The sequence below is a fragment of the Salvelinus sp. IW2-2015 genome, linkage group LG3 (assembly GCF_002910315.2).
Source record: "Salvelinus sp. IW2-2015 linkage group LG3, ASM291031v2, whole genome shotgun sequence".
Classification (NCBI taxonomy): domain Eukaryota; kingdom Metazoa; phylum Chordata; class Actinopteri; order Salmoniformes; family Salmonidae; genus Salvelinus; species Salvelinus sp. IW2-2015.
The window spans coordinates 26,033,662-26,057,770 of NC_036840.1; the positions used below are offsets into that span (position 1 = coordinate 26,033,662).

The 24,109-nt window shown below is 42.2% G+C and overlaps 1 protein-coding gene across 1 annotated transcript in view; it reads left to right on the forward strand.

Moving 5' to 3' along the window:
- Positions 1 to 24,109, forward strand: part of LOC111980688 (dedicator of cytokinesis protein 11-like) — a 126,178-nt gene that overhangs the window by 69,303 nt on the left and 32,766 nt on the right. Inside the window, 6 exon segments of the mRNA XM_070449591.1 lie at positions 6,202 to 6,249; positions 10,290 to 10,432; positions 13,121 to 13,236; positions 13,419 to 13,556; positions 13,824 to 14,006; positions 14,597 to 14,710. Of these exon segments, the coding sequence (XP_070305692.1) occupies positions 6,202 to 6,249; positions 10,290 to 10,432; positions 13,121 to 13,236; positions 13,419 to 13,556; positions 13,824 to 14,006; positions 14,597 to 14,710 (742 nt within the window).

The window sequence follows — 24,109 nt, forward strand, 5'->3', positions numbered from 1 at the left end:
AATACATGTCTTAGAAACACATTACCAGCTTGGGGTTCAATTGATCTTTCGAGTCCAAGCCATTTCAGAAATAAACCAAATTCCAATTTGACAACAAATTAACTCTTCTGAAGAGAGAGAGATTGGAGAGAATTGGATTGGAACGTCGAGTGTACTTCTGAAATTGTAGAATTTAAAATAAGATTGGCCCAACCCTGAACATACTGTTTTATCTGCAATATGTGTTACAGTATTCTCTATGGTTCAGACACGACGTACTCTCTCTTATTCTGTGTACTGTAGATCATTACTGTTTATCGACCTCTACCTAACAATTGCGTTTGATGATGCATAACATATAGAGGTTGATAGTGGCTGATATGAGAGTGCACTGTTATTGATTCTGCTCATGCTTGTGTGTTCATATTATTGTACGCTATGAGTTTATAGGGTTTCTATTCTATTATTAGCCGGTATATTTCATTACACTACTTTTCCATTGAGCCTCTATCTGTCAGAATTTACGTGAACGTGTTGTTGCGGTGTTTAGCAGACTATCGTCTGATTATCCCTGCTAGTTAGCTACTGTGCACGAGATGCTGTTTGGCCAGGGGCCTGTTCATTAAGAGTTCTGTTGACTTATCCTCACAAGAGGCAATATGGAGTGGGTGTTTCTCTCAGTGCCTGCTCTCCATTTTGGGGATGCAGGATCCTGTAGGTGTGTATATCTTGCTGTGTGTGTCTTCCTCTGATTTTCGACCCTTTCGACTACGAGAATGGCTTGGTTGTCTTCAGTCAGTATGTCCCTGCATTCGCATGGTTGGCGTCCTGTTGTGTCTGCGTGTGCTCTTATTCATCTCTCTGCTTTGCGCCTCATTAGAAGGGGGGTGGGGGCTATATCTGACCCCCACTAAGAAAGGGGTCGGTATGGGCCTCAGGATGGTCTATTTCCCGGTCAGATCACATGGGTTCTATAGGACGCTGAGTTCCTATCTGATGTTGCGCTCAAGTACATAGATTCACAAAGTGTGATGAATGTGTTCTTGTTGCTAGCTTAGTGTCCCTCATTACTGACGTGTGGGATGTGAATCATCTCCTACATTTCACAATTAATCTAGATGTGTGTTAGTGCGAGATCTTCTTCAGATCATATTTATCTCATTTTATGGTGGTGTTTGTCTAGATATATTTCTCGCTCATGTTAAGATGCTATGGTTATCGGTGAGTATCTATTCATATACTAATCCTTCATAGAGGTGGTGGTTTTTGTCTGATTTACCTACTTCATCTTTATGGATGGTGGGTGGAGTGGCTTCTACTGCAATCTTACTCAATAATAGATGTGGTGTGATTTGCTTGAATTATCCTATATCTTGTTAGAGTGGATGCGTAGGACTTATCTCTGCATTACACTTCAATTAGATGTATATAGGGTGTTTCTCTCATTTCCCTCATCAGTGAGTATTGTTATGGTCTCTTATTTTCCCTCAGTAGAGGGTGTGGATTCCTCTTGTATGTCGATCTAGTACGGAGGTGATGTTATTCCTAGCAATATTCCCTCATTTATATAGATATTGTGTTTATGTCTATTTCCCTCTTTTAGATGTGTGGTGGGTTGCTGATCTGATGCTTCCGGGTCATTTTAGAAGATATAATAGGTTATATTCTCTTGTGTGGATGGCAGATTAGAGTTCAGGGGGGAATTTTTTTTTTTTTTTTTTTTTTTTTTAAACTAGTTTAATGTCAGAATAAGGTGTGTGTGTGTGTGTGGTGTGTGCTGTGCTGTGTGTGTGTGTGTGTGTGTGTGTGTTGTGTGTGTGTGTGTGTGTGTGGTGTGTGTGTGTGTGTGTGTGCGTGTGCGTGTGCATAGGCAATCGTTTTTAAACACAGCCACTATGAAAAATATTCCTAGGTGGATTTGATGGAACACAAATATTTCGCTACACCCGCAATAATGTTGTCTAAATACAGTATGTGTATGCAACCAATTGAATTTGATTTGATTTGGAATTGCAGTCTTGGGAGTATTTTGAACTCCATTTGAACTCCATTTGAACTCCACCCTGACTTTCCATAATGCTCTGTTGTGTTGTTGACACATACTGAACCGGTTTTACTCCCTTACCCTTTCATCTGGCTACTGTAACCTACAGTGCGAAAGTATTCACCCGCCTTGGCCTTTTTCCTATTTTGTTGCCTTACAACCTGGAATTAAAATAGATTTTTGGGGGGTTTGTATCATTTTATTTACACAACATGCTAACCACTTTTAAGATGTAAAATATGTTTTATTGTGAAACAAACAAGAAATAAGACAAAAAAAACTGAAAACTTGAGCTTGGATAACTATTCACCCCCCCAAAGTCAATACTTTGTAGAGCTACCTTTTGCAGCAATTACAGCTGCAAGTCTCTTGGGGTATGTCTTTATAAGCTTGGCACATCTAGCCACTGGGATTTTTGCCCATTCTTCAAGGCAAAACTGCTCCAGATCCTTCAAGTTGGATGGGTTCCGCTGGTGTATAGCAATCTTTAAGTCATACCACAGATTCTCAATTGGATTGAGGTCTGGGCTTTGACTAGGCCATTCCAAGACATTTAAATGTTTCCCCTTAAACCACTCAAGTGTTGCTTTAGCAGTGTGCTTGGGGTCATTGTCCTGCTGGAAGTTGAACCTCCGTCCCAGTCTCAAATCTCTGGAAGACTGAAACAGGTTTCCCTCAAGAATTTCCCTGTATTCAGCGCCATCCGTCATTCCTTCAATTCTGACCAGTTTCCCAGTCCCTGCCGATGGAAAAACATCCCCACAGCATGATGCTGCCACCAGCATGCTTCACTGTGGGGATGGTGTTCTCGGGGTGATGAGAGGTGTTGGGTTTGCACCAGACATAGCATTTACCTTGATGGCCAAAAAGCTAAATTTTTGTCTCATCTGACCAGAGTACCTTCTTCCATATGTTTGGGGAGTCTTCCACATGCCTTTTGGTGAACACCAAACGTGTTTGCTTATTTTTTTCTTTAAGCAATGGCTTTTTTTCTGGCCACTCTTCCATAAAGCCCAGATCTGTGGAGTGAATGGCTTAAAGTGGTCCTATGGACAGATACTCCAATCACCGCTGTGGAGCTTTGCAGCTCTTTCAGGGTTATCTTTGGTCTCTTTGTTGCCTGTCTGATTAATGCCCTAATTCCCTGGTCCGTGAGTTTTGGTGGGCGGCCCTCTCTTGGCAGGTTTGTTGTGGTGCCATATTCTTAAAAAAAAAATGTATAATGGGTTTAATGGTGCTCCGTGGGATGTTCAAAGTTTCAGATATTTTTTTGTAACCCAACCCTGATCTGTACTTCTCCACAACTTTGTGGAGGCACAGCACACCAACATCAAAACCTCATCCCAACTGTAAATTATGGTGGAGGGAGCATCATGGTTTGTGGCTGCTTTGCTGCCTCAGGGCCTGGACAGCTTGCTATCATCGAAGGAAAAATTAATTCCCAAGTTTATCAAGACATTTTGCAGGGGAACGTTAGGCTATCTGTCCGCCAATTGAAGCTCAACAGAACTTGGGTGATACAACAGGACAACGACCTAAAACACAGAAGTAAATCAACAACAGAATGGCTTCAACAGAAGAAAATACACCTTCTGGAGTGGCCAAGTCAGAGTCCTGACCTCAACCCGATTGAGATGCTATGGCAAGAGAGCAGTTCACACCAGACATCCCAAGAATAATGCTGAACTGAAACAGTTTTGAAAAGAGGAATGGTGTCACGTTCCTGACCTTATTTTCCTTTGTTTAGTCTTTATTTAGTTGGTCAGGACGTGAGCTGGGTGGGTATAGTCTATGTTCTGTGTTTCTATGTTTAGGTTTGTCATATTGGCCTGATATGGTTCTCAATCAGAGGCAGGTGTTTTGTGTTGTCTCTGATTGGGAACCATATTTAGGTAGCCTGTTTTTCACTGTTGGTTTGTGGGTGATTGTTTCCTGTGTCAGTGTTTGTGCCACACGGGACTGTTTTGGTTAGATTTACTTTTGTTATTTTGTATTGTGTCTTGTTTCAGATTTACATCTAGTATTATACAACAGCATGACGATCCTTACTACGCTGACGTCTGTTGTTCCGATCCCAGCTACACCTCTCCTTCAGACGAAAGAGGAGAATCTGCCGTTACAGAATCACCCACCAACCAGGACCAAGCAGCGTTGTGAAGGACAGCAGCAGCAGTGGCAAAATACACAGGACCTCGTGGACATGGGAAGATAATTCTGGACGGTAAGGGACCCTGGGTGCAAGCTGGAGAAATATCGCCGCCCGTTGAAGAGCTGGAGGCAGCTAAGCCCGAAGGGGCGGTGGTATGAGGGAGGCAGCCGGAAGCCAGAGAGGCAGCCCCAAAAATGTATTTGGGGGGGGGAGTCTCAGGGAGTGTGCGGAAGTCAGAGTAGGAGACCTGCGCCAATCTCCCGTGCTTACCGTGGGAGAGCTGAGAGTACGGGCAGACACCGTGTTATGCGGAAAGCGCACGTGTCTCCTGTAACGTGTGCATTAGCCCGGTGCGCAGTACATCCCAGCTCCTCGTTATCGGCCGGCTAGAGTGTGCATCGAGCCAGGTGCCTTGAAGCCGGCTCAACGCATCTGGTCTCCAGTGCGTCTCCTTGGGCCGGATCATGGCACAGGCACGCCTTACCGCATGGTGTCCCCCGTTCGCCAGCACAGCCCAGTGCGGGTTTATTCCACCCTCGCCGCACTCGTTCGGCTAAGGGGGTATTCAGACCAGGTAAGGTTGGGCAGGCGCCGGTGCTCACAGACTCCATACGCCTTCACGGTCGGTTATCCGGCCTACTCCCTCGCACACAGCCCCAGTATTCACCAGTTGCAACACCACGCACCAGGCTTCCTGGTGCGTCTCCAGCAGCCTGTTCCTCCTCCACGCACTCGCCCGTGTGGTGGCTGTCTCCAGCCCGGTACCACCAAGTTCCGGCACCACGCACCAAGCCTTCCTCCGTGCGCACTCAGCAGGCCAGAGGGCTGCACCGCCTGCCCAGCGCTGCCCGTGCTGCCCAGCGCCGCCTGCGGCTGCCCGTCTGCCCAGCACCGTCAGAGCCGTCAAAGCCGCCCGTTGTTCTGGAGCCGCCTAGAGCCGTCCGTCAGTCAGGAGCCGCTAGAGCCGCCTCCGTCAGTCAGGATCCGCACTTAGCCGGATCCGTCAGTCAGGATCCGCGCATAGCCGCCCGCCAGTCAGGAGCCGCCAGAGCCCCCGCCAGTGCGCGAGCCCCGCAGAGCCGGCCGCCATCAGGAGCTGCACAGACCCCCCCCCCGCTCTCGACTGCAGACCCGCCCGCCGTCGCGAGCTGCCAGCAGCCGCCCGCCAGCAGGTGTCCAGACGCTGCCCCGCCATCAGGAGCGCCAGCGCCCCGCCCAGTCAGGACGTCTGCCAGAGCCGCCCGCCAGCCAGGAGCTGCCAAGACGCCGCGCCTCCAGTCAGATGAGCTACCTCTCAGTCATGAGCTACCCCTCAGTCATGAGCTACCCCTCAGTCATGAGCTACCCCTCAGTCATGAGCTGCCCTTCAGTCCGGAGTTGCCCCTCAGTCCGGAGCTGCCCCTCAGTCCGGAGCTGCCCCTCCGTCCAGAGGCGCCAATCAGTCCAGTGGGGTTATTTTGGAGGGTCGCCGTTCCGAGGAGGCCACGGAAGCGGGGATTGACTATGGTGGAGTGGGGACCACGTCCAGCGCCAGAGCCGCCACCGTGGACAGACGAAGAGGAGGAAATCAGCCGTTACAAATGGTCAAAAATTCCTCCTGACCGTTGTGCAGGTCGGATCAGCAACTACAGAAAACGTTTGATTGAGGTTATTGCTGCCAAAGGAGGGTCAACCAGTTATTAAATCCAAGGGTTCACATACTTTTTCCACCCTGCCCTGTGAATGTTTACACGGTGTGTTCAATAAAGACATAAAAACGTATAATTGTTTGTGTGTTATTAGTTTAAGCAGACTGTGTTTGCTTCAGGTCAGATCAAATTTTATGACCAATTTATGCAGATGTCCAGGTAAATCCAAATGGTTCACATGCTTTTTCTTGCCACTGTATAACAATCACTTATCAAGTGATTGATGTTGTTGTCCTATTTGCATACCACTTAGTCAACTATGTGATGTACAAGACTATTATTTGCAAATAACATCTATGAGCTAAAGTGTTATTAATCCGGACCTCGTAAATCTCTTTCAGGACATGCCTGGTGCAGTTCCGTTACGTTGGAAAGAGAAACATTGGCAGGTAGGATGATGTTTGGATTACGTACAGCACTAAAAGATAGTGCTACTAAGTTTGTCCTAAACAGGTACATGGTACGTGCGTCTCTGTGTGTATTTGTAGGAGTAAGAATGCTTGGATGTCCAACCTAAGGTTCCTCGCTAGTCCAATAAATTATATTATAATTATTGTCCCCCACACATCTTTAGGCTTGGTTGTCAAAGGTTGTTATTATTTTTTTGTTATTGCTAATAAATTATTGTTAATGCATCTACACTTATCTTTAGGTGTACGTGTGTTTCTGAGTCTGGTTTATCCGGTTTAGGTTTCCTGCTAGTCCAATACCTGAGTCATGACTCCCTAGTTGTTTAAGTTCAGTGGAGTGTATTGTTGAGTCTCTGTTTGTACGTCTGTTTGTGGGAGTCAAGACTAGGGCTGTTACGGTGACCGTATTGCCGCCACACTGGCGGTCACGAGTCATTAAGCCAGTAAAATTAAGTCTTCTCCAAGCTCTGATGCTGCTGACGGTCATTAGTAGCCTACCAAACTTGCTAAATGCCTGGTACTCAGCACCATATTGTCCCTCTAATCACTCTGACATCAATGCAAAACACTTCATGAGAGCCCAAGAGCCCATGTTGCGCAACATTTCTATAAACCGAATCAAATGTTATGTCACATACACATGTTTAGCAGATGTTATTGTGGGTGTAGTGAAATGCTTGTGTTTCTAGCTCCAGCAGTGCAGTAATATCTACAATTCACAACAATACACACAACCTAAAAGTAAAAGAATGGAATTAAGGAATATATAAATATTAGGATGAGCAATGTCGGAGTGGCATACAGTAGAATAGAATATACTACATACATATGAGATGAGTAAAGCAAAAATATTTAAACATTATTAAAGTAGCCAGTGATTTCAAGTCTATGTATATGGGGCAGCAGCTGTCGTGGAAATATTCAGTCAGTAATATTTCTCAAATACCGGAGCCTGTGAGTTCAAATAGACTTTTATTACAATATAATAAAATCCGAGCTGGTTCATGAAAACAACTACTTTTCCAGTCTTGGCACACACTCTTTATACAGGTTACAACCTTACGTCACACACATAGTAACTCCTCTGTATGATTCAGCCACTCTGGCATTTGGCCACCATTATCCTTTTTGCCTTGCACTAATTTTAGTTTGGTTTCCCCTGTTTCGAGACAAGTGCATAATAATGGTCCATTCAAAATCAAAACAAATTTCACACATATTATTTAGTATATGTAAAGACAAGATTAAATCAAGAATAGTCGATGGGTGACAATATTGGCCTATAACTTGTGAATTATATATTATCACTTGTGAATGATGCCCAGCGTAAGGCAAGAAACAATGCCTTTTTTTTCTCAACTTTTTCTAATCATAGTCACTTAAGCTGTGATACAAGGTTTGTATCACAGCTTAAGTGGACAAATAACTTAAGTTAAGCACATTAATTAAGCACATTATTCCACTTTACTCTCTCCAAATCAATCATCAAGTTTGCAGACGACATGACAGTTGTAGGCTTGATTAAAAACAACGACGCGACAGCCTAAAGGGAGGAGATGAGTGTGGTGTCAGGAAAATAACCTCTCACTCAACGTCAACAAAACAAAGGATATGACATTGGACTTCAGGAAACAGCAGAGGGATCACCCCCCTATCTACATCGACGGGACAGCATTGGAGAAGGTGGAAAGTTTTATGTTCCTCTGCGTACATATCACTGACAAACTGAAATGGACCACCCACACAGACAGTGTGGTGAAGAAGGCGCAACAGCATCTCTTCAACCTCAGGAGGCTGAAGAAATTTGGCTTGTCACCTAAAACCCTCACAAACTTTTACAGATGCACAATTGAGCGCATCCTGTCGGGCTGTATCACCGCCTGGAACTGCAACTGCACCGCCCACAACCACAGGGCTCTCCAGAGGGTGGTGCGGTCTGCACAAAGCATCATCGGGGCAAACTAACTGCCCTCGAGGAGACCTACAGCACCCGATGTCACAGGAAGGCCAAAAAGATCATCAAGTACAACAACCACCCGAGCCACTGCCTGTTCATCCTGCTACCATCCAGAAGGCGAGGTCAGTACAGGTGCATCAAAGCTGGGACCGAGGGATTGAGAAATAGCTTCTATCTCAAGGCCATCAGACTGCTAAACAACAAACACTAACTCAGAGAGGCTGCTGCATACATTGAAACCAAATCACTGGACACTTTAATGAATGGATCACTAGTCACTTTAAACAACGCCACTTTAAATAATGCCATTTTAATGTTTACATATCTTACATTACTCATATCACATGTATATAATGTATTTTATACCATCTACTGCACCGTGCCTATGCCGCTCGGCCATCGCTCATCCATATACTTTTATGTACATATTCTCATTCACCCCTTTAGATTTGTGTGTATTAGGTAGTTGTTGGGGAATGAAAAACAGACTGAAAAACAGCTTCTATCTCAAGGCCATCAGACTGTTAAACAGTCATCTCTAGCATAAAGAGGCTGCTGCCTACATACAGACTTGAAATCATTGGCCACTTTAATAAATGGAACACTGGTCACTTTAATAATGCCACTTTAATAATGTTTACATATCTTGCATTACTCATCTCATATTTATTCTATACTATCTATTGCATCTTAGTCTACGCCGCTCTGACATTGCTCATCATTTTTATTCCATTCCTTTACTTAGATTTGTGATATTAGGTATTTGTTGTGCAATTGTTAGATATTGCTGCACTGTCGGAACTAGAAGCACAAGCATTTCGCTACACTCGCAATAACATCTGCTAACCATGTGTATGTGACCAATAAAATTTGATTTGATTTGGTGTAGAGCCTAACTGGCATACATAAGTAGCGTGTAAAGTTCCAAGTTTGGGGAAGATAATTTTCACCATAAAAATGCACCTTTATAATAAAAGCATTACATGCATAATCGCATTTGCAGTCACTTTTGATAATGGTGTTTTCCTTCTAATGGAACGTTTGCGCTTATAGCCTACTGCTGTGTGCGCATTTCTGCGCTTATAATGTGAAGAAATAGCCTAATAGTTTATCAACATTTTAAGTCAAATGTTCTGATCTGTTGTGTCAGTCTCATTGTGTAGAAAAGTTTTTGTTGATGCTAGTGGTTGTATTAATTTGGGATCTATCGCATCACACAACTGTCCCAGACTGTGCACAGAATAGAATAGGTCAACTTTTGCTCGTGCTTTTGCTGTTCGTTAGGCTTACTCATCTTGTTGGCTGACGAAAAGTAAATGTGGACGGTACTTCCAATATCTTTAATATGCACTTTGTTGCGTCCCTGATGTGTCTGTCTTCACTTGTAGCCTGTGAGAAAGACCTGATCACGTGATGGAGAGCCATGTGAGTGAGAGGTGCTTCGGAGCACGCAGCACTCAGGGAGAAGGGAATTATAATTATAATATTCAGCCTAAGGGCACAACGGCCACTGGCCGCAAAAGGCATGGATTTCTTTAGGGGGCATTACGGCCACACAAAGGGTATGCCGCCGGGAAATTCGAGGTATTATCAAGTGCTTGTCAAATTGTGAATAAGTGACTGGTGTAGTGTGTATAGCCTACGCAAAAAAACAAAGCAGAACTCATGCCTTTCATGCAACTTTTTTCAAATCATCATTAGAGTCGCATTATGCATTTATTAAAAGTCACATATAGCCCAACGTTTGTAGAATAACTAAAATTACATTAATAACTGTAAATTAAGCATATAAGAGTACCTATTTCTTTGTTAACCGCTCAACACAGAATAACCGCATGTGCACACTCCCTCAGATCGTTTGGAGAAAAGGACAACTCAAAGTATATTATTCTGTTCTTCTGAAATAGACTACATTTTCTTTATATACCGCCACAGCCCTAGTCAAGACACCTGGGTGTTCCCTGCCAATACATTATATCATAGTCATTGTCTCTCTCCACCCATCTTATAGTAATGTGTGTGTGTGTGCGTGCGCGTGCGTGTCGGCGGCGTGTGTGTATAGGAGTCAGGATGCCTGGGTGTCCAAGCTGTTCTCTTCAGACAGGAAGTCCCAGACCATGCCTGTGATGCGCTGCAGAGCCGGCCTAATGCAGAGCAGGCTTCAGCAGTTCAGCACCATGGATACCTCTCTCACACTCAACATAGGTAAATGAGTATGATGCTATCCCTTCCCACTTCCCTCTCTCAAACTGTAAGTTTGCACATACATACAGTTGAAGTCGGAAGTTTACATACACTTAGGTTGGAGTCATTAAAACTTGTTTTTTCAACCACTCCACAAATTTCTTGTTAACAAACTGTAGTTCTAGCAAGTCGGTTAGGACATCTACTTTGTGCGTGACACAAGACATTTTTCCAACAATTGTTTACAGACAGATTATTTCACTTATAATTCACAGTATCACAATTCCAGTGGGTCAGAAGTTTAAATGCACTAAGTTGACTCTGCCTTTTAAACAGCTTGGAAAATCCCAGAAAATTATGTCATGGCTTTAGAAGCTTCTGATAGGCTAATTGACATCATTTGAGTCATTTGGAGGTGTACCTGTGGATGTATTTCAAGGCCTACCTTCAAACGCAGTGACTCTTTGCTTGACATCATGCTTGACATCATGGGAAAATCAAAAGAAATCAGCTAAGACCACAGAAAATAAATTGTAGACTACAAGTCTGGTTCATCCTTGGGAGCAATTTCCAAACGCCTGAAGGTACCACGTTCATCTGTACAAACAATAGTATGCAAATATAAACACCATGGAACCACACCGCCGTCATACCGCTCAGGAAGGTGACGCGTTCTGTCTCCTAGAGATGAACGTACTTTGGTGCGAAAAGTGCAAATCAATCCCAGAACAACAGCAAAGGACCTTGTGAAGATGCTGGAGGAAACAGGTACAAAAGTATCTATATCCACAGTAAAACAAGTCCTATATCGGCATAACCTGAAAGGCTGCTCAGCAAGGAAGAAGCCACTGCTCCAAAACCCCCATAAAAAAGCCAGACTGCGGTTTGCAACTGCACACGGGGACAAAGATTGTACTTTTTGGAGATGAAACAAAAACAGAACTGTTCGGTCATAATGACCATCGTTATGTTTGGAGAAAAAAGGGGGAGGCTTGCAAGCTGAAGAACACCATCGCAACCGCGAAGCACGGGGGTGGCAGCATCATGTTGTGGGGGTGCTTTGCTGCAGGAGGGACTGGTGCACTTCACAAATAGATGGCATCCTGAGGCAGGAAATTATGTGGATATATTGAAGCAACATCTCAAGACGTCAGTCAGGAAGTTAAAACTTGGTCGCAAATGTGTCTTCCAAATGGACAATGATCCCAAGCATACTTCCAAAATTGTGGCGAAATGGCTTAAGGACAACAAAGTCAAGGTATTGGAGTGGCCATCACAAAGCCCTGACCTTAATCCTATAGAAAAGGAGGCCTATACCAACCTGACTCAGTTACACCAGCTCTGTCAGGAGAAATGGGCCAAAATTCACCCAATGTATTGTGGGAAGCTTTTGGAAGGCTACCAGAAACGTTTGACCCAAGTAAAACAATTTAAAGGCAATGCTACCAAATACTAATTGAGTGTATGTAAACTTCTGACCCACTGGGAATGTGATAAAAGCTGAAATAAATCATTATCTCTACTATTATTCTGACATATCACATTCTTAAAATAAAGTGGTGATCCTAACTGACCTAAAACAGGTCATTTTTACTAGGATTAAACATCAAGGATTGTGAAAAGCTGAGTTTAAATGTATTTGGCTAAGGTGTATGTAAACTTCCAACTTCAACTGTATACTGTACTTACTTCTTAAACCATAATATGGGCTTGCAAAGTAGCCATTGAATATGGTGATTCTCCTTTAAACTTGCCATTCACCAGCTTTTCAAGCTTAATAATGTCAAAATACATTCGGTACTTACCAAAGAATGGAGTTTCGCTAAGCAACTATCGTCATTACTGCCGTTTCACCTGGTATGTACTTCCATAAAAGGTCTAAATAAAAAGTTACATGCAGCTGAAAAAATGCCTGTCTGGAAAGAATTTAAAATTAAAATAAAAATGTTGCAGGTGTGCATGAGCCAACTCTTCTGCACGTCCAGCAATACACTAAATAAAGCCTATCTAGAAATATACAATAACTGTAAAACCATACCCTATATTGTCTACTGAATCTATTATATATTATTGCATTTTGTGTAACGCAGGTGAAACAACAGATTGATATGACATTCATACAGTGTTGTAGGTGATCAAATCAATGACCTTTCCTGCTGCTGGATCAGCCGACCTGTGCGTGGCAGTAATGAATGATTTTATTGGAGGTGCAGAAGAGGTGGAGTTGGTGCATGCACACTTGCAAAAAAAAAAGACTGATTCTTTCCAGACAAGGCATTTTTCCGGTTGCATGTGACTTTTTATTTAGACCTTTTTTGGAACTACATACCGAGCGAAAACAGCAGTAATGTTAGTTGCTCAGCAGAATTAATTGGTAAGTATTGCAAGTTGAATGGCTGCTTCCTGGGCTTAAAGGAGAATCGCCATATTCAACGTCTCCTGTAAGCCCAGATTGTGGTTCACTCGCTGCTATAGCTTGACTATGAGCCCTCCAAAACATATGCTATAGATTTACATAATATCATTCAGTTACATAATGATATTCACTATACACTGTCTTCTCTTACACTCTTATTTAGGTGCTACTCTGATATACAATTCACTGTCCCAATTTTGATACTGAGCCATCCCAATATTCCACTGTAGTATATGGCCTGTAGATGTCCTCTGACTCTCTCTCTCTCTCTCCTTCCTGGTGTGTGGTCCCAGGGGCTGGTCCCTCGGAGGCAGAGGTCCACCACCAGGCTGTGTTGGAGGGTAATATCTCTACTGAGGCCTGCCTCAGTGTACTGGACGTCCTCTCACACTTTACTCAGTGCTTCAAGGTCAGTACTAGACCTCTTTATTGACCACATGACCTGACCAAAAACAATTCCAAGCCCTAGTTATGGACTAGTTCAAATTCAAATGATGTTAGCATCAGATCATGTGAATGATTGGTTGGTATTTGAAAACTATATAGATTTTTTTGTGTGGATCCATTGATTGACTGATTGATTGTCCTCAGAACCAGCTGCTGGACAGCGACGGCCAAAATCCCCTGATGAAGAAGGTTTTTGACATCTATCTGAACTTTCTGAAAGTCGGCCAATCAGAGGCTGCCCTCAAACACGTCTTCGCATCCCTCCGGGCTTTCATCAACAAGGTGGGTACAAAAAGACTCATAACTTTAAAGGCTGGAGATAACATAAGTAATCAGGTGATTTATAGATGGAAAATAGGCCCAGGTGCTGAAATTGCAGTCTCATTGATTATGGATTAAATATGGATTTTTGCTATGGCTGGCTTATTAAATGCTTGTTTTAATGTACTTCATTACTACATACAATGTATACTATATATAAATACTGAATATTGATATTATTACCAAAATACTGCTTGCCTCGTAACGTTGGTATTTTGTTGTTGTCAGTTCCCAGCGGCGTTGTTCAAGGGCCGCGTGACTCTGTGTGCGGCTCTGTGCTACGAGGTTCTGAAGTGCTGTGTGTCTAAGATGGGTCTGATGAGGGCCGAGGCCTCCGCTCTGCTCTACCTGCTGATGAGGAACAACTATGAGTACACCAAGAGGAAGACCTTCCTACGCACTCACCTACAGGTCAGATACAACATCCCCCTGAACGGCAAGGAACTGCCAACTGTCATTGATTGTTTAGTCAACTGCACAATGCAATGCTGATTCTGTTATTGTATCATCAGCAGTCCATCACTGTTATGATTATGTAATCAAAACACTTCAACTAAACACTATCCCCACGGTCATTAGTCCTCGCTGTGCAGTTTCAGCTATTAATCATTAATCATAACTCCCCTCACACAAATATATTTAATGTTCACACAAACATAAACAGTTACTATGAACAGTTAGTAGGAAAGGCTATAGAACAGCTGGAAACTGAAGTCAATGCAGATTTGACATCACAGTACTTTGATTGCTTTGATAATCTGACCAAAGAATGTGAATTAAATACAGACCGCCTGTTTAGTTTCCTAACCTCCACTAACAATCGGTTAAGTGTCAGAGACCTACTCCATGCTTTCACAAAGTGTCACGGGACTCATATCTACCACATCATCCATGGTGAAGTTAGTCACTGATTCCAATTTCCATCCCATAACGCATCCATTTGATGGAGGTGTTGTGTTCACATCTGTTCCCCTTTCCACTCTTCCTATTTCCCGGTCCAGATCATCATCGCGGTGAGCCAGCTGATCTCAGACGTGGCGCTGACTGGCAGCTCCCGCTTCCAGGAGTCCCTCTCCATCATCAACAACTTTGCCAACAGCGACAAAGCAATGAAGGTAACAGTTAGGAAAAGCTTGGCATGTGTATTTGTTGTAGGTGGTTATGACTTAAGTTTAGCTCCCAGGGTTACGTAATTGCTAGGCTTTATCTCGTAAGGCCGACATGGTCTTGAGTCTCCATCATCAACAACAGCGACAACAGTCACGAAACCTTTAAGGTAACCCTACAATAGAATATTATAATATGTAAGCAGAGGTCCGCTTTAGACCCTTTCTAACTACCAAACCTGTGTGCAAATATAGTTTGTTTTCCTTCGGACTGTGGTGAGTCGGACTGTGGTGAGTCGGACTGTGGTGAGTCTGACGGTGACTCGGACTGTGGGGGGTTTCATTCCCTTGGGTCTGTTCTTTGCCCAGTAGATACTGTACCTCTTCCATCTTCATTCAACAACTAGTTCTCCAACAGTGACAAAGCAGCTGTGGGATGAAGCTAACCTAGTGTAGAGTACAGACAGTCCTGCTGTAGGCAGCGTCAGAACCACAGGGACAGTGTGGGACTCCCATAATGAGGTTCAAAGGTGTGTCAATGAGACAGATATACTGCACTGTCTGTGGTTCTTTCATGAGTCATACTGCAGTTTGTTTATCTTCTTGGGTTGTTCCTCTGTCAAATATTAACTTTACTGTTGACTTGGAAAGAGAGATTTCAACATAAGATGTGTACATGATCGAAGTCTTGCTGCAGTCGGTAATATGTTGAAATGCATATCTGTCTGAGTTGTTTAAGACTCGTGTTAACTCCCAGAGCTAGCCTAATGCATAGGCTTTAGCTCATTGGGCTAATGCAGTCTTGAGTCAAATCAAATTGTATTTGTCACATACACATGGTTAGCAGATGTTAATGCGAGTGTAGCGAAATGCTTGTGCTTCTAGTTCCGACAATGCAGTAATAACCAATGAGTAATCTAACCTAACAATTTCACAACAACTACCTTATACACACAAGTGTAAAGGGATGGAGAATATGTACATAAAAATATATGAATGAGTGATGGTACAGAACAGCATAGGCAAGATGCAGTAGATGGTATAGTGTACAGTATATACATATGAGATGAGTAATGTAGGGTATGTAAACATTATATTAAGTGGCATTGTTTAAAGTGGCTAGTGATACGTTTTTACATCAATTTTTCCATTATTAAAGTGGCTGGAGTTGAGTCAAGTATGTTGGCAGCAGCCACTCAATGTTACTGGTGGCTGTTTAACAGTCTGATGGCCTTGAGATAGAAGCTGTTTTTCAGTCTCTCGGTCCCCGCTTTGATGCACCTGTACTGACCTCGCCTTCTGGATGATAGTGGGGTGAACAGACAGTGGCTCGGGTGGCTCTTTGTGGTCTTCCTGTGACATCGGGTGGTGTAGGTGTCCTGGAGGGCAGGTAGTCGAGGGAAGGTAGTCGAGCAGATGACCATGATTGGATGCCTTGTGATTTTGCCTGTGAATACACTTTAGTCTCACTGGATGAGAGCACCTGCTAAATGACTCCGATGCAAATGCACTATGAAGAATGGGAACTGTGTTCTGGATTGTACCCTTTTTTCAATTTTCGCCTAAAATGACATACCCAAATCTAACTGCCTGTAGCTTAGGCCCTGAAGCAAGGATATGCATATTCTTGATACCATTTGAATGGAAACACTTTGAAGTTTGTGAAAATGTGAAATTCATGTTGGAGATAATAACATATTAGATCTGGTAAAAGATAATGCAAACAAAAAAACAGCATCCCGGAGTCGCCTGTTCACTGTTGACGTTGGTGTTTTGCGGGTACTATTTAATGAAGCTGCCAGTTGAGGACTTGTCAGGGGTCCTCAACTGGGATGCTGGCCTTCTAGGCAGAGTTGCAAAGAAAAAGCCATATCTCAGACTGGCCAATAAAAAGAAAAGATTAAGATCGGCAAAAGAACACAGACACTGGACAGAAGAACTCTGCCTAGAAGGCCAGCATCCTGGAGTCGCCTCTTCACTGTTGACATTGAGACTGGTGTTTTGCGGGTACTATTTAATGAAGCTGCCAGTTGAGGACTTGTGAGGCGTCTGTTTCTCAAACTAGACACTCTAATGTACTTGTCCTCTTGCTCAGTTGTGCACCGGGGCCTCCCACTCCTCTTTCTATTCTGGTTAGAGCCAGTTTGCGCAGTTCTGTGAAGGGAGTAGTGCACAGCGTTGCACCAGATCTTCAGTTTCTTGGCAATTTCTCACATGGAATAGCCTTCATTTCTCAGAATAAGAATAGACCGACGAGTTTCAGAAGAAAGTGCTTTGTTTCTGGCCATTTTGAGCCTGTAATCGAACCCACAAATGATGATGCTCCAGATTCTCAACTAGTCTAAAGAAGGCCAGTTTTATTGCTTCTTTAATCAGAACAACAGTTTTCAGCTGTGCTAGCATAATTGCAAAAGGGTTTTCTAATGATCAATAGCCTTTTAAAGTTATAAACTTGGATCAGCTAACACAACGTGCCATTGGAACACAGAAGTGATGGTTGCTGATAGTGGGCCTCTGTATGCCTATGTAGATATTCCATAAAAAATCTGCCGTTTCCAGCTACAATACTCATTTACAACATTAACATTTATTATTTCCCACAAACCCTACCACCTCTCCTCTAATTGGAGTAAACTATTTAACAACCACACTTAGGCTTCTACTTCCAGCTTATACATACTATATACATTTTACGGACACAATCTTTTTTACAATAGTTATATTTTGTTTTTAGTCCTATTTAGTTCTGTTTGCCATATATTTTCAACTGTGCTATTTCATAGAGGTTCTGAACCTATGTAAATTTTACAAACACAATATATTTTATAATTATCTTGTTGTTATTAGACCCACCCTTCAGCTCCATTCAACCCCTCCCATCTATCTCTTAACACCATCCATATTGGATTTCTATTTGCCATATATTTTTCAACTGTGCTTTGATGCATCACAAAAGTACTGAACCTTTCTATTCTCATAGTTTCTACAGCTTGTAAATTAAAGATAAAATTTTTTGCTAAAAGTATTATTATATTATTGATCGATTGACTATGACTTTTCAAATTTAATTACATTTTAACCTTTATTTAACTAGGCAAGTCAGTGAAGAACAAATTCTTATTTTCAATGACGGCCTAGGAACAGTGGGTTAACTGCCTTGTTCAGGGGCAGAACGACAGATTTTTACCTTGTCAGCTCGGGGATTCGATCTTGCAACCTTCCGGTTACTAGTCCAACGCTCTAACCACTAGGCTACCTGCCGCCCCAAATCACCCAGTATTGCTATCTTCAGCGTTAGCTCCAGGTAAATGTTGCAATTCTTCAGCCATTCCTGGACCTGTAACCAAAAACAAGCTACATATGGAAAGTATCAATATAAATTATCTAATGACTCTGCCTCCTCGCAGAAAAATCTGCAGAGCTGGGAAGGTTGTATCCCCCATATATACAGTGGGGCAAAAAAGTATTTAGTCAGCCACCAATTGTGCAAGTTCTCCCACTTAAAAAGATGAGAGAGGCCTGTAATTTTCATCATAGGTACACTTCAACTATGACAGACAAAATGAGATTTTTTTTCTCCAGAAAATCACATTGTACGATGTTTAATGAATTTATTTGCAAATTATGGTGGAAAATAAGTATTTGGTCAATAACAAAAGTTTATCTCAATACTTTGTTATATACCCTTTGTTGGCAATGACAGAGATCAAATGTTTTCTGTAAGTCTTCACAAGGTTTTCACACACTGTTGCTGGTATTTTGGCCCATTCCTCCATGCAGATCTCCTCTAGAGCAGTGATGTTTTGGGGCTGTTGCTGGGCAACACGGACTTTCAAAACTCCCTCAAAGATTTTCTATGGGTTGAGATCTGGAGACTGGCTAGGCCACTCCAGGACCTTGAAATGCTCTTTACGAAGCCACTCCTTCGTTGCCTGGGCGGTGTGTTTGGGATCATTGTCATGCTGAAAGACCCAGCCACGTTTCATCTTCAATGCCCTTGCTGACGGAAGGAGGTTTTCACTCAAAATCTCACGATACATGCCCCATTCATTCTTTCCTTTACACGGATCAGTCGTCCTGGTCCCTTTGCAGAAAAACAGCCCCAAAGCATGATGTTTCCACCCATCCGCTCCACGAGGTATGGTGTTCTTTGGATGCAACTCAGCATTCTTTGTCCCCCAAACACACGAGTTGAGTTTTTTACCAAAAGTTATATTTTGGTTTCATCTGACCATATGACATTCTCCCAATCTTCTTCTGGATCATCCAAATGCTCTCTAGCAAACTTCAGACGCGCTGGCACTGTACTGGCTTAAGCAGGGGGACACGTCTGGCACTGCAGATTTGAGTCCTGGCGGCGTAGTGTGTTACTAGTGGTAGGCTTTGTTACTTTGGTCCAGCTCTCTGCAGGTCATTCACTAGGTCCCCCCGTGTGGTTCTGGGATTTTTGCTCACCGTTCTTGTGATCATTTTGACCCCACGGGGTGAGATCTTGCGTGGAGCACCAGATCGAGGGAGATTATCAGTGGTCTTGTATGTCTTCCATTTCCTAATAATTGCTCCCACAGTTGATTTCTTCTAACCAAGCTGTTTACTTATTGCAGATTCAGTCTTCCCAGCCTGGTGCAAGTCTACAATTTTGTTTCTGGTGTCCTTTGACAGCTCTTTGGTCTTGGCCATAGTAGGTTTGGAGTGTGACTGTTTGAGGTTGTGGACAGGTGTCTTTTATACTGATAACAAGTTCAAACAGGTGCCATTAATACAGGTAACGAGTGGAGGACAGAGGAGCTTCTTAAAGAAGAAGTTACAGGTCTGTGAGAGCCAGAAATCTTGCTTGTTTGTAGGTGACCAAATACTTATTTTCCACCATAATTTGCAATTAAATTCATTAAAAATCGTACAATGTGATTTTCTGGATTTTTTTTGGTCTGTCATAATTGAAGTGTACCAATGATGAAAATTACAGGCCTCTCTCATCTTTTTAAGTGGGAGAACTTGCACAATTGGTGGCTGACTAAATACTTTTTTGCCCCACTGTATAACATTCTATTGGTTGCAAGAATTTTGTATAATCATTTAAATTGAAAAATTCAAAGTTTTAAATCCAGCGTTGTTTTGCGTGTCAATTCATAATCCATGTGCCATGGAATCGTTACATCGAAAATCTCTTCCCAACTATTTTGAAATCTACAGTATATGGCACAGCTGTAAATGTTTTGGTCCTTAAATGAATCTGGTATATATTTTCATTTATCACAATTTTCTTTAACCAATTTTGGTCTTTAATGCAGGGCCGACAGACAACTTCCTTACTTTTTCCCCCTTCCACTTGCCTCTTCCATTTTTGCGGCAATGCTGCAATTAGTTGGTTGTCATTTTGGGTAGAGCAGACATTTCCATATATTTTTGTTAGCTGCATGTGTGACATAACTCGGGCCTATTTTTATTTTGCCCTGTTTATCAAAAGTGTTGGAAAAACTTGTCAATAATCAACTGACTGGCTTTCTTGATGTCTATAGTATTCTCTCTGGTATGCAATCTGGTTTCCGCTCAGGTTATGGATGTGTCACTGCAACCTTAATGGTCCTAAATTATGTTACCATTGCCCTTGATTCTAAGCAATGTTGTTCTGCTATTTTTATTGACATGGCCAAAGCTTTTGAAACGGTAGACCATTCCATTCTAGTGGGCCGGCTAAGGAGTATTGGTATCTCTGAGGGGTCTTTGGCCTGGTTTGCTAACTACCTCTCAAAGAGTGCATTGTATAGTCAGAAAATCTGCTGTCTCAGCCAATGCCTGTCACCAAGTGAGTGACAGGCAGAGCTTGATGTAGTCACGTCATACAAGTACTTGGCAGTATGGCTAGATGGTGCACTGTCCTCTCAGCACATAAAGCTGCAGGCTAAAGTAAAATCTAGGTTTCCTCTATCGTAATCGCTCCTCTTTCACCCCAGCTGCCAAACTAACCCTGATTCAGATGACCATCCTAACCATGCTAGAATACAGAAACATAATTATAGATTGGCAGGTAAGGGTGCTCTCGAGCAGCTAGATGTTCTTTACCATTCGGCCATCAGATTTGCCAACAATGCTCCTAAGAGAACACATCACTGCACTCTACACTCCTCTGTAAACTGTTCATCTCTGTATACCTGTCGCAAGACCCACTGCCTCACTCTCCCCTATCTGAGACATCTACTGCAGCCCTCATCCTCCACATACAACACCCGTTCTGCCAGTCACATCCCTGGGTCGCTTGTCTTTTCAGTTCGCTGCAGCTAGCGACTGGAACGAGCTGCAACAAACACTCAAACTGGACAGTTTTATCTCAATCTCTTTGTTCAAAGACTCAATCATGGACAGTCTTACAGACAGTTGTGGCTGCTTTGCGTGATGTATTATTGTCTCTACCTTCTTGCCCTTTGTGCTGTTGTCTGTGCCCAATAATGTTTGTACCATGTTGTGTTGCTACCATCTTGTTGTCATGTTGTGCTGCTACCATGCTGTGTTGTCATGTGTTGCTGCCTTGCTATGTAGTGTTGTCTCTCTTGTTGTGATGTGTGTTTTGTCCTATATTTATGTTATTTATAAAAAATATATATATATATTTTCTTTGTATTTAAATGTTACATTTTTTTTAATTAATTTGTGAATTTATTTATTTATTTATTTTAAATCCCAGCCCCCGTCCCAGCTGGAGGTCTTTTGCCTTTTGGTAGGCCGTCATTGTAAATAAGAATTTGTTCTTAACTGACTTGCCTAGTTAAATAAAGGTTAAATAAATGTCTTAAAACATTTTAAACTCCACCAGTCCTATTTATGATATAATTTACAAAGATTATACCTTTTTTTAAATGTTATCAAAAAATAACATTTTTTTATCAATTAGTATATTTGAGTTTAAACCACAATATTTGTTGTATTATTTGTTCTTTCTTTTCTGGTGGATTAAACTGAAATTGCGCCTCTATGGCTTTGCTATAGTTTTCCTATTCTGTTCCCCCTTTTACTGGAGTGTCAGAAAGTATGGATGACATTTCAATGGTGGTTATTTCTGTGCCTCTCTCGATGGTGTCTATAGTGTTTAGATTTCCTCACTCATGGCTCTAACACACGCCCTCTATTAACAATTTTTCAAAGTAATGATACCCACTTCCCCGGGGAGTAGTTATGGTCTTTGTGCCTATTAATTGGTCAAGGCAACGTAGACCTTGTATTACAACCAATACTGAAGCGTCTGCCAATTTACTACTGGAGAATACGGGAGACCTTATGTCTTATACCAGTGTCACGCTTCAAATATCCCTGTTGGTGACAACACACATTACCAAAATGATTCACAGTTGCCTTCCTATTTCCACATATGTCACGGTTCCCCACCCCAATAGGGCATAAACCAACCTCTCTCCTTATTGCTACTACTAATACACACAAATCATGTTCAAACAAGGTTAGAGTATCATGCTGCTTTTCTAACCATGAATGTGGCTCTCCTCCAGAACTTATAGTTAACCTTCTATCACCATCCACATCCCCTCCTGTTATCCTTCTCAACCCAATTGAGATGGTTTGGGATGAGTTGGAGTGCAGAGTGAAGGAAAAGCAGCCAACAAGTGCTCAGCATATGAGGGAACTCCTTCAAGACTGTTGAAAAAGCATTCCTCGTGAAGCTGGTTGAGAGAATGCCAAGCTTGTGCAAAGCTGCCTCAAGGCAAAGGGTGGCTACTTTGAAGAATCTAAAATACATTTTAACACTTTTTTGGTTACTACATGATTCTATATGTGTTATTTCATAGTTTTTATGTCTTCACTATTATTCTACAATGTAGAAATTTGTAAAATAAAGAAAAACCCTTGAACCAGTCCAAACTTTTGACTGGTACTGTAAATATATGCGGGAACACATTCGATTGGAGAACCATCTAATGAGTGAACATTTAGTTCATCTGAAACATTCTTACGAGAGTTTAAAAACAACATGTATTTCATTTTTGCCCGTAATAAGCACAAGTTTTAAATCAGCAAGGGATTCCTACATACCTATAAAATCTGACTGTAGTTTTGACACAGCCAGATCAACAGTCGGGACAATAGCATACATACTGTATTCCTGCAACTACCTCCCCCTAACAAGCAACGTTTTAACTTCTTAGGGCTGCACTCCCGTTAACGGGATCGATATGACAACAGCCAGTGAAAGTGCAGGGCGCCAAATTCAAACAACAGAAATCTCATAATTAAAATTCCTCAAGCATACAAGTATTTCACACCATTTTAAAGATACACTTCTTGTTAATCCCACCACAGTGTCCGATTTCAAAAAGGCTTTACAGCGAAAGCACCACAAGCGATTATGTTAGGTCACCGCAAAATCACAGAAAAAACAAGGCCTTTTTCCAGCCAAAGACAGGAGTCACAAAAAGCAGAAATAGAGATAAAATGTATCACTAACCTTTGATGATCTTCATCAGATGACACTCATAGGACTTCATGTTACACAATACATATATGTTTTGTTCGATAAAGTTCATATTTATATCCAAAAACCTCAGTTTACATTGGCGCAATGTTCAGAAATGCCTCCAAAATATCCGGAGAAATTGCAGAGAGCCACATCAAATAACAGAAATACTCATCATAAACTCTGATGAAAGATACATGTTTTACATATAATTAAAGATAAACTTGTTCTTAATGCAACCTCTGTGTCAGATTTCAAAAAAGCTTTACGGCAAAAGCACCATATTCAATCATCTGAGAACAGCGTTCAGCCACAAAAGCAAAGCATACAGTTACCCGTCAAATTGTGGAGTCAACAAAAGTCATAAATAGCATTATAAATCTTCACTTACCTTTGCTGATCTTCGTCGGAATGCACTCCCAGGACTCCCACTTCCACAAGAAATGTTCGTTTTGTTCGGTAATGTCCATCATTTATGTCCAAATAGCTACTTTTGTTAGCGCGTTTGGTAAACAAATCCAAAGTCAGGAAGCGTGTTCACTAAAAGCAGACGAAATCTCAAAAAGTTCCGTAACAGTCAGTAGAAACATGACAAACGATGTATTGAATCAATCTTTAGGATGTTTTTAACATAAATCTTCAATAATGTTCCAACCGGAGAATTCCATTGTCTTCAGAAGTGCGATGGAACAGAGCTCGCTCTCACATGAACGCACATGGTCAGCTCATGTTCAGGTCATGGCAGACCTTACTCAATCCCCTCTCCTTCGGCCCCACTTCACAGTAGAAGCATCAGACAAGGTTCTAAAGACTGTTGACATCTAATGGAAGCCGTAGAAAGTGCAAACTGACCCATATCCCACTGTGTATTTGATAGGCAACGAGTTGAAAACCTACAAACCTCAGATTTCCCACTTCCTGGTTGGATTTTTTCTCAGGTTTTTGCC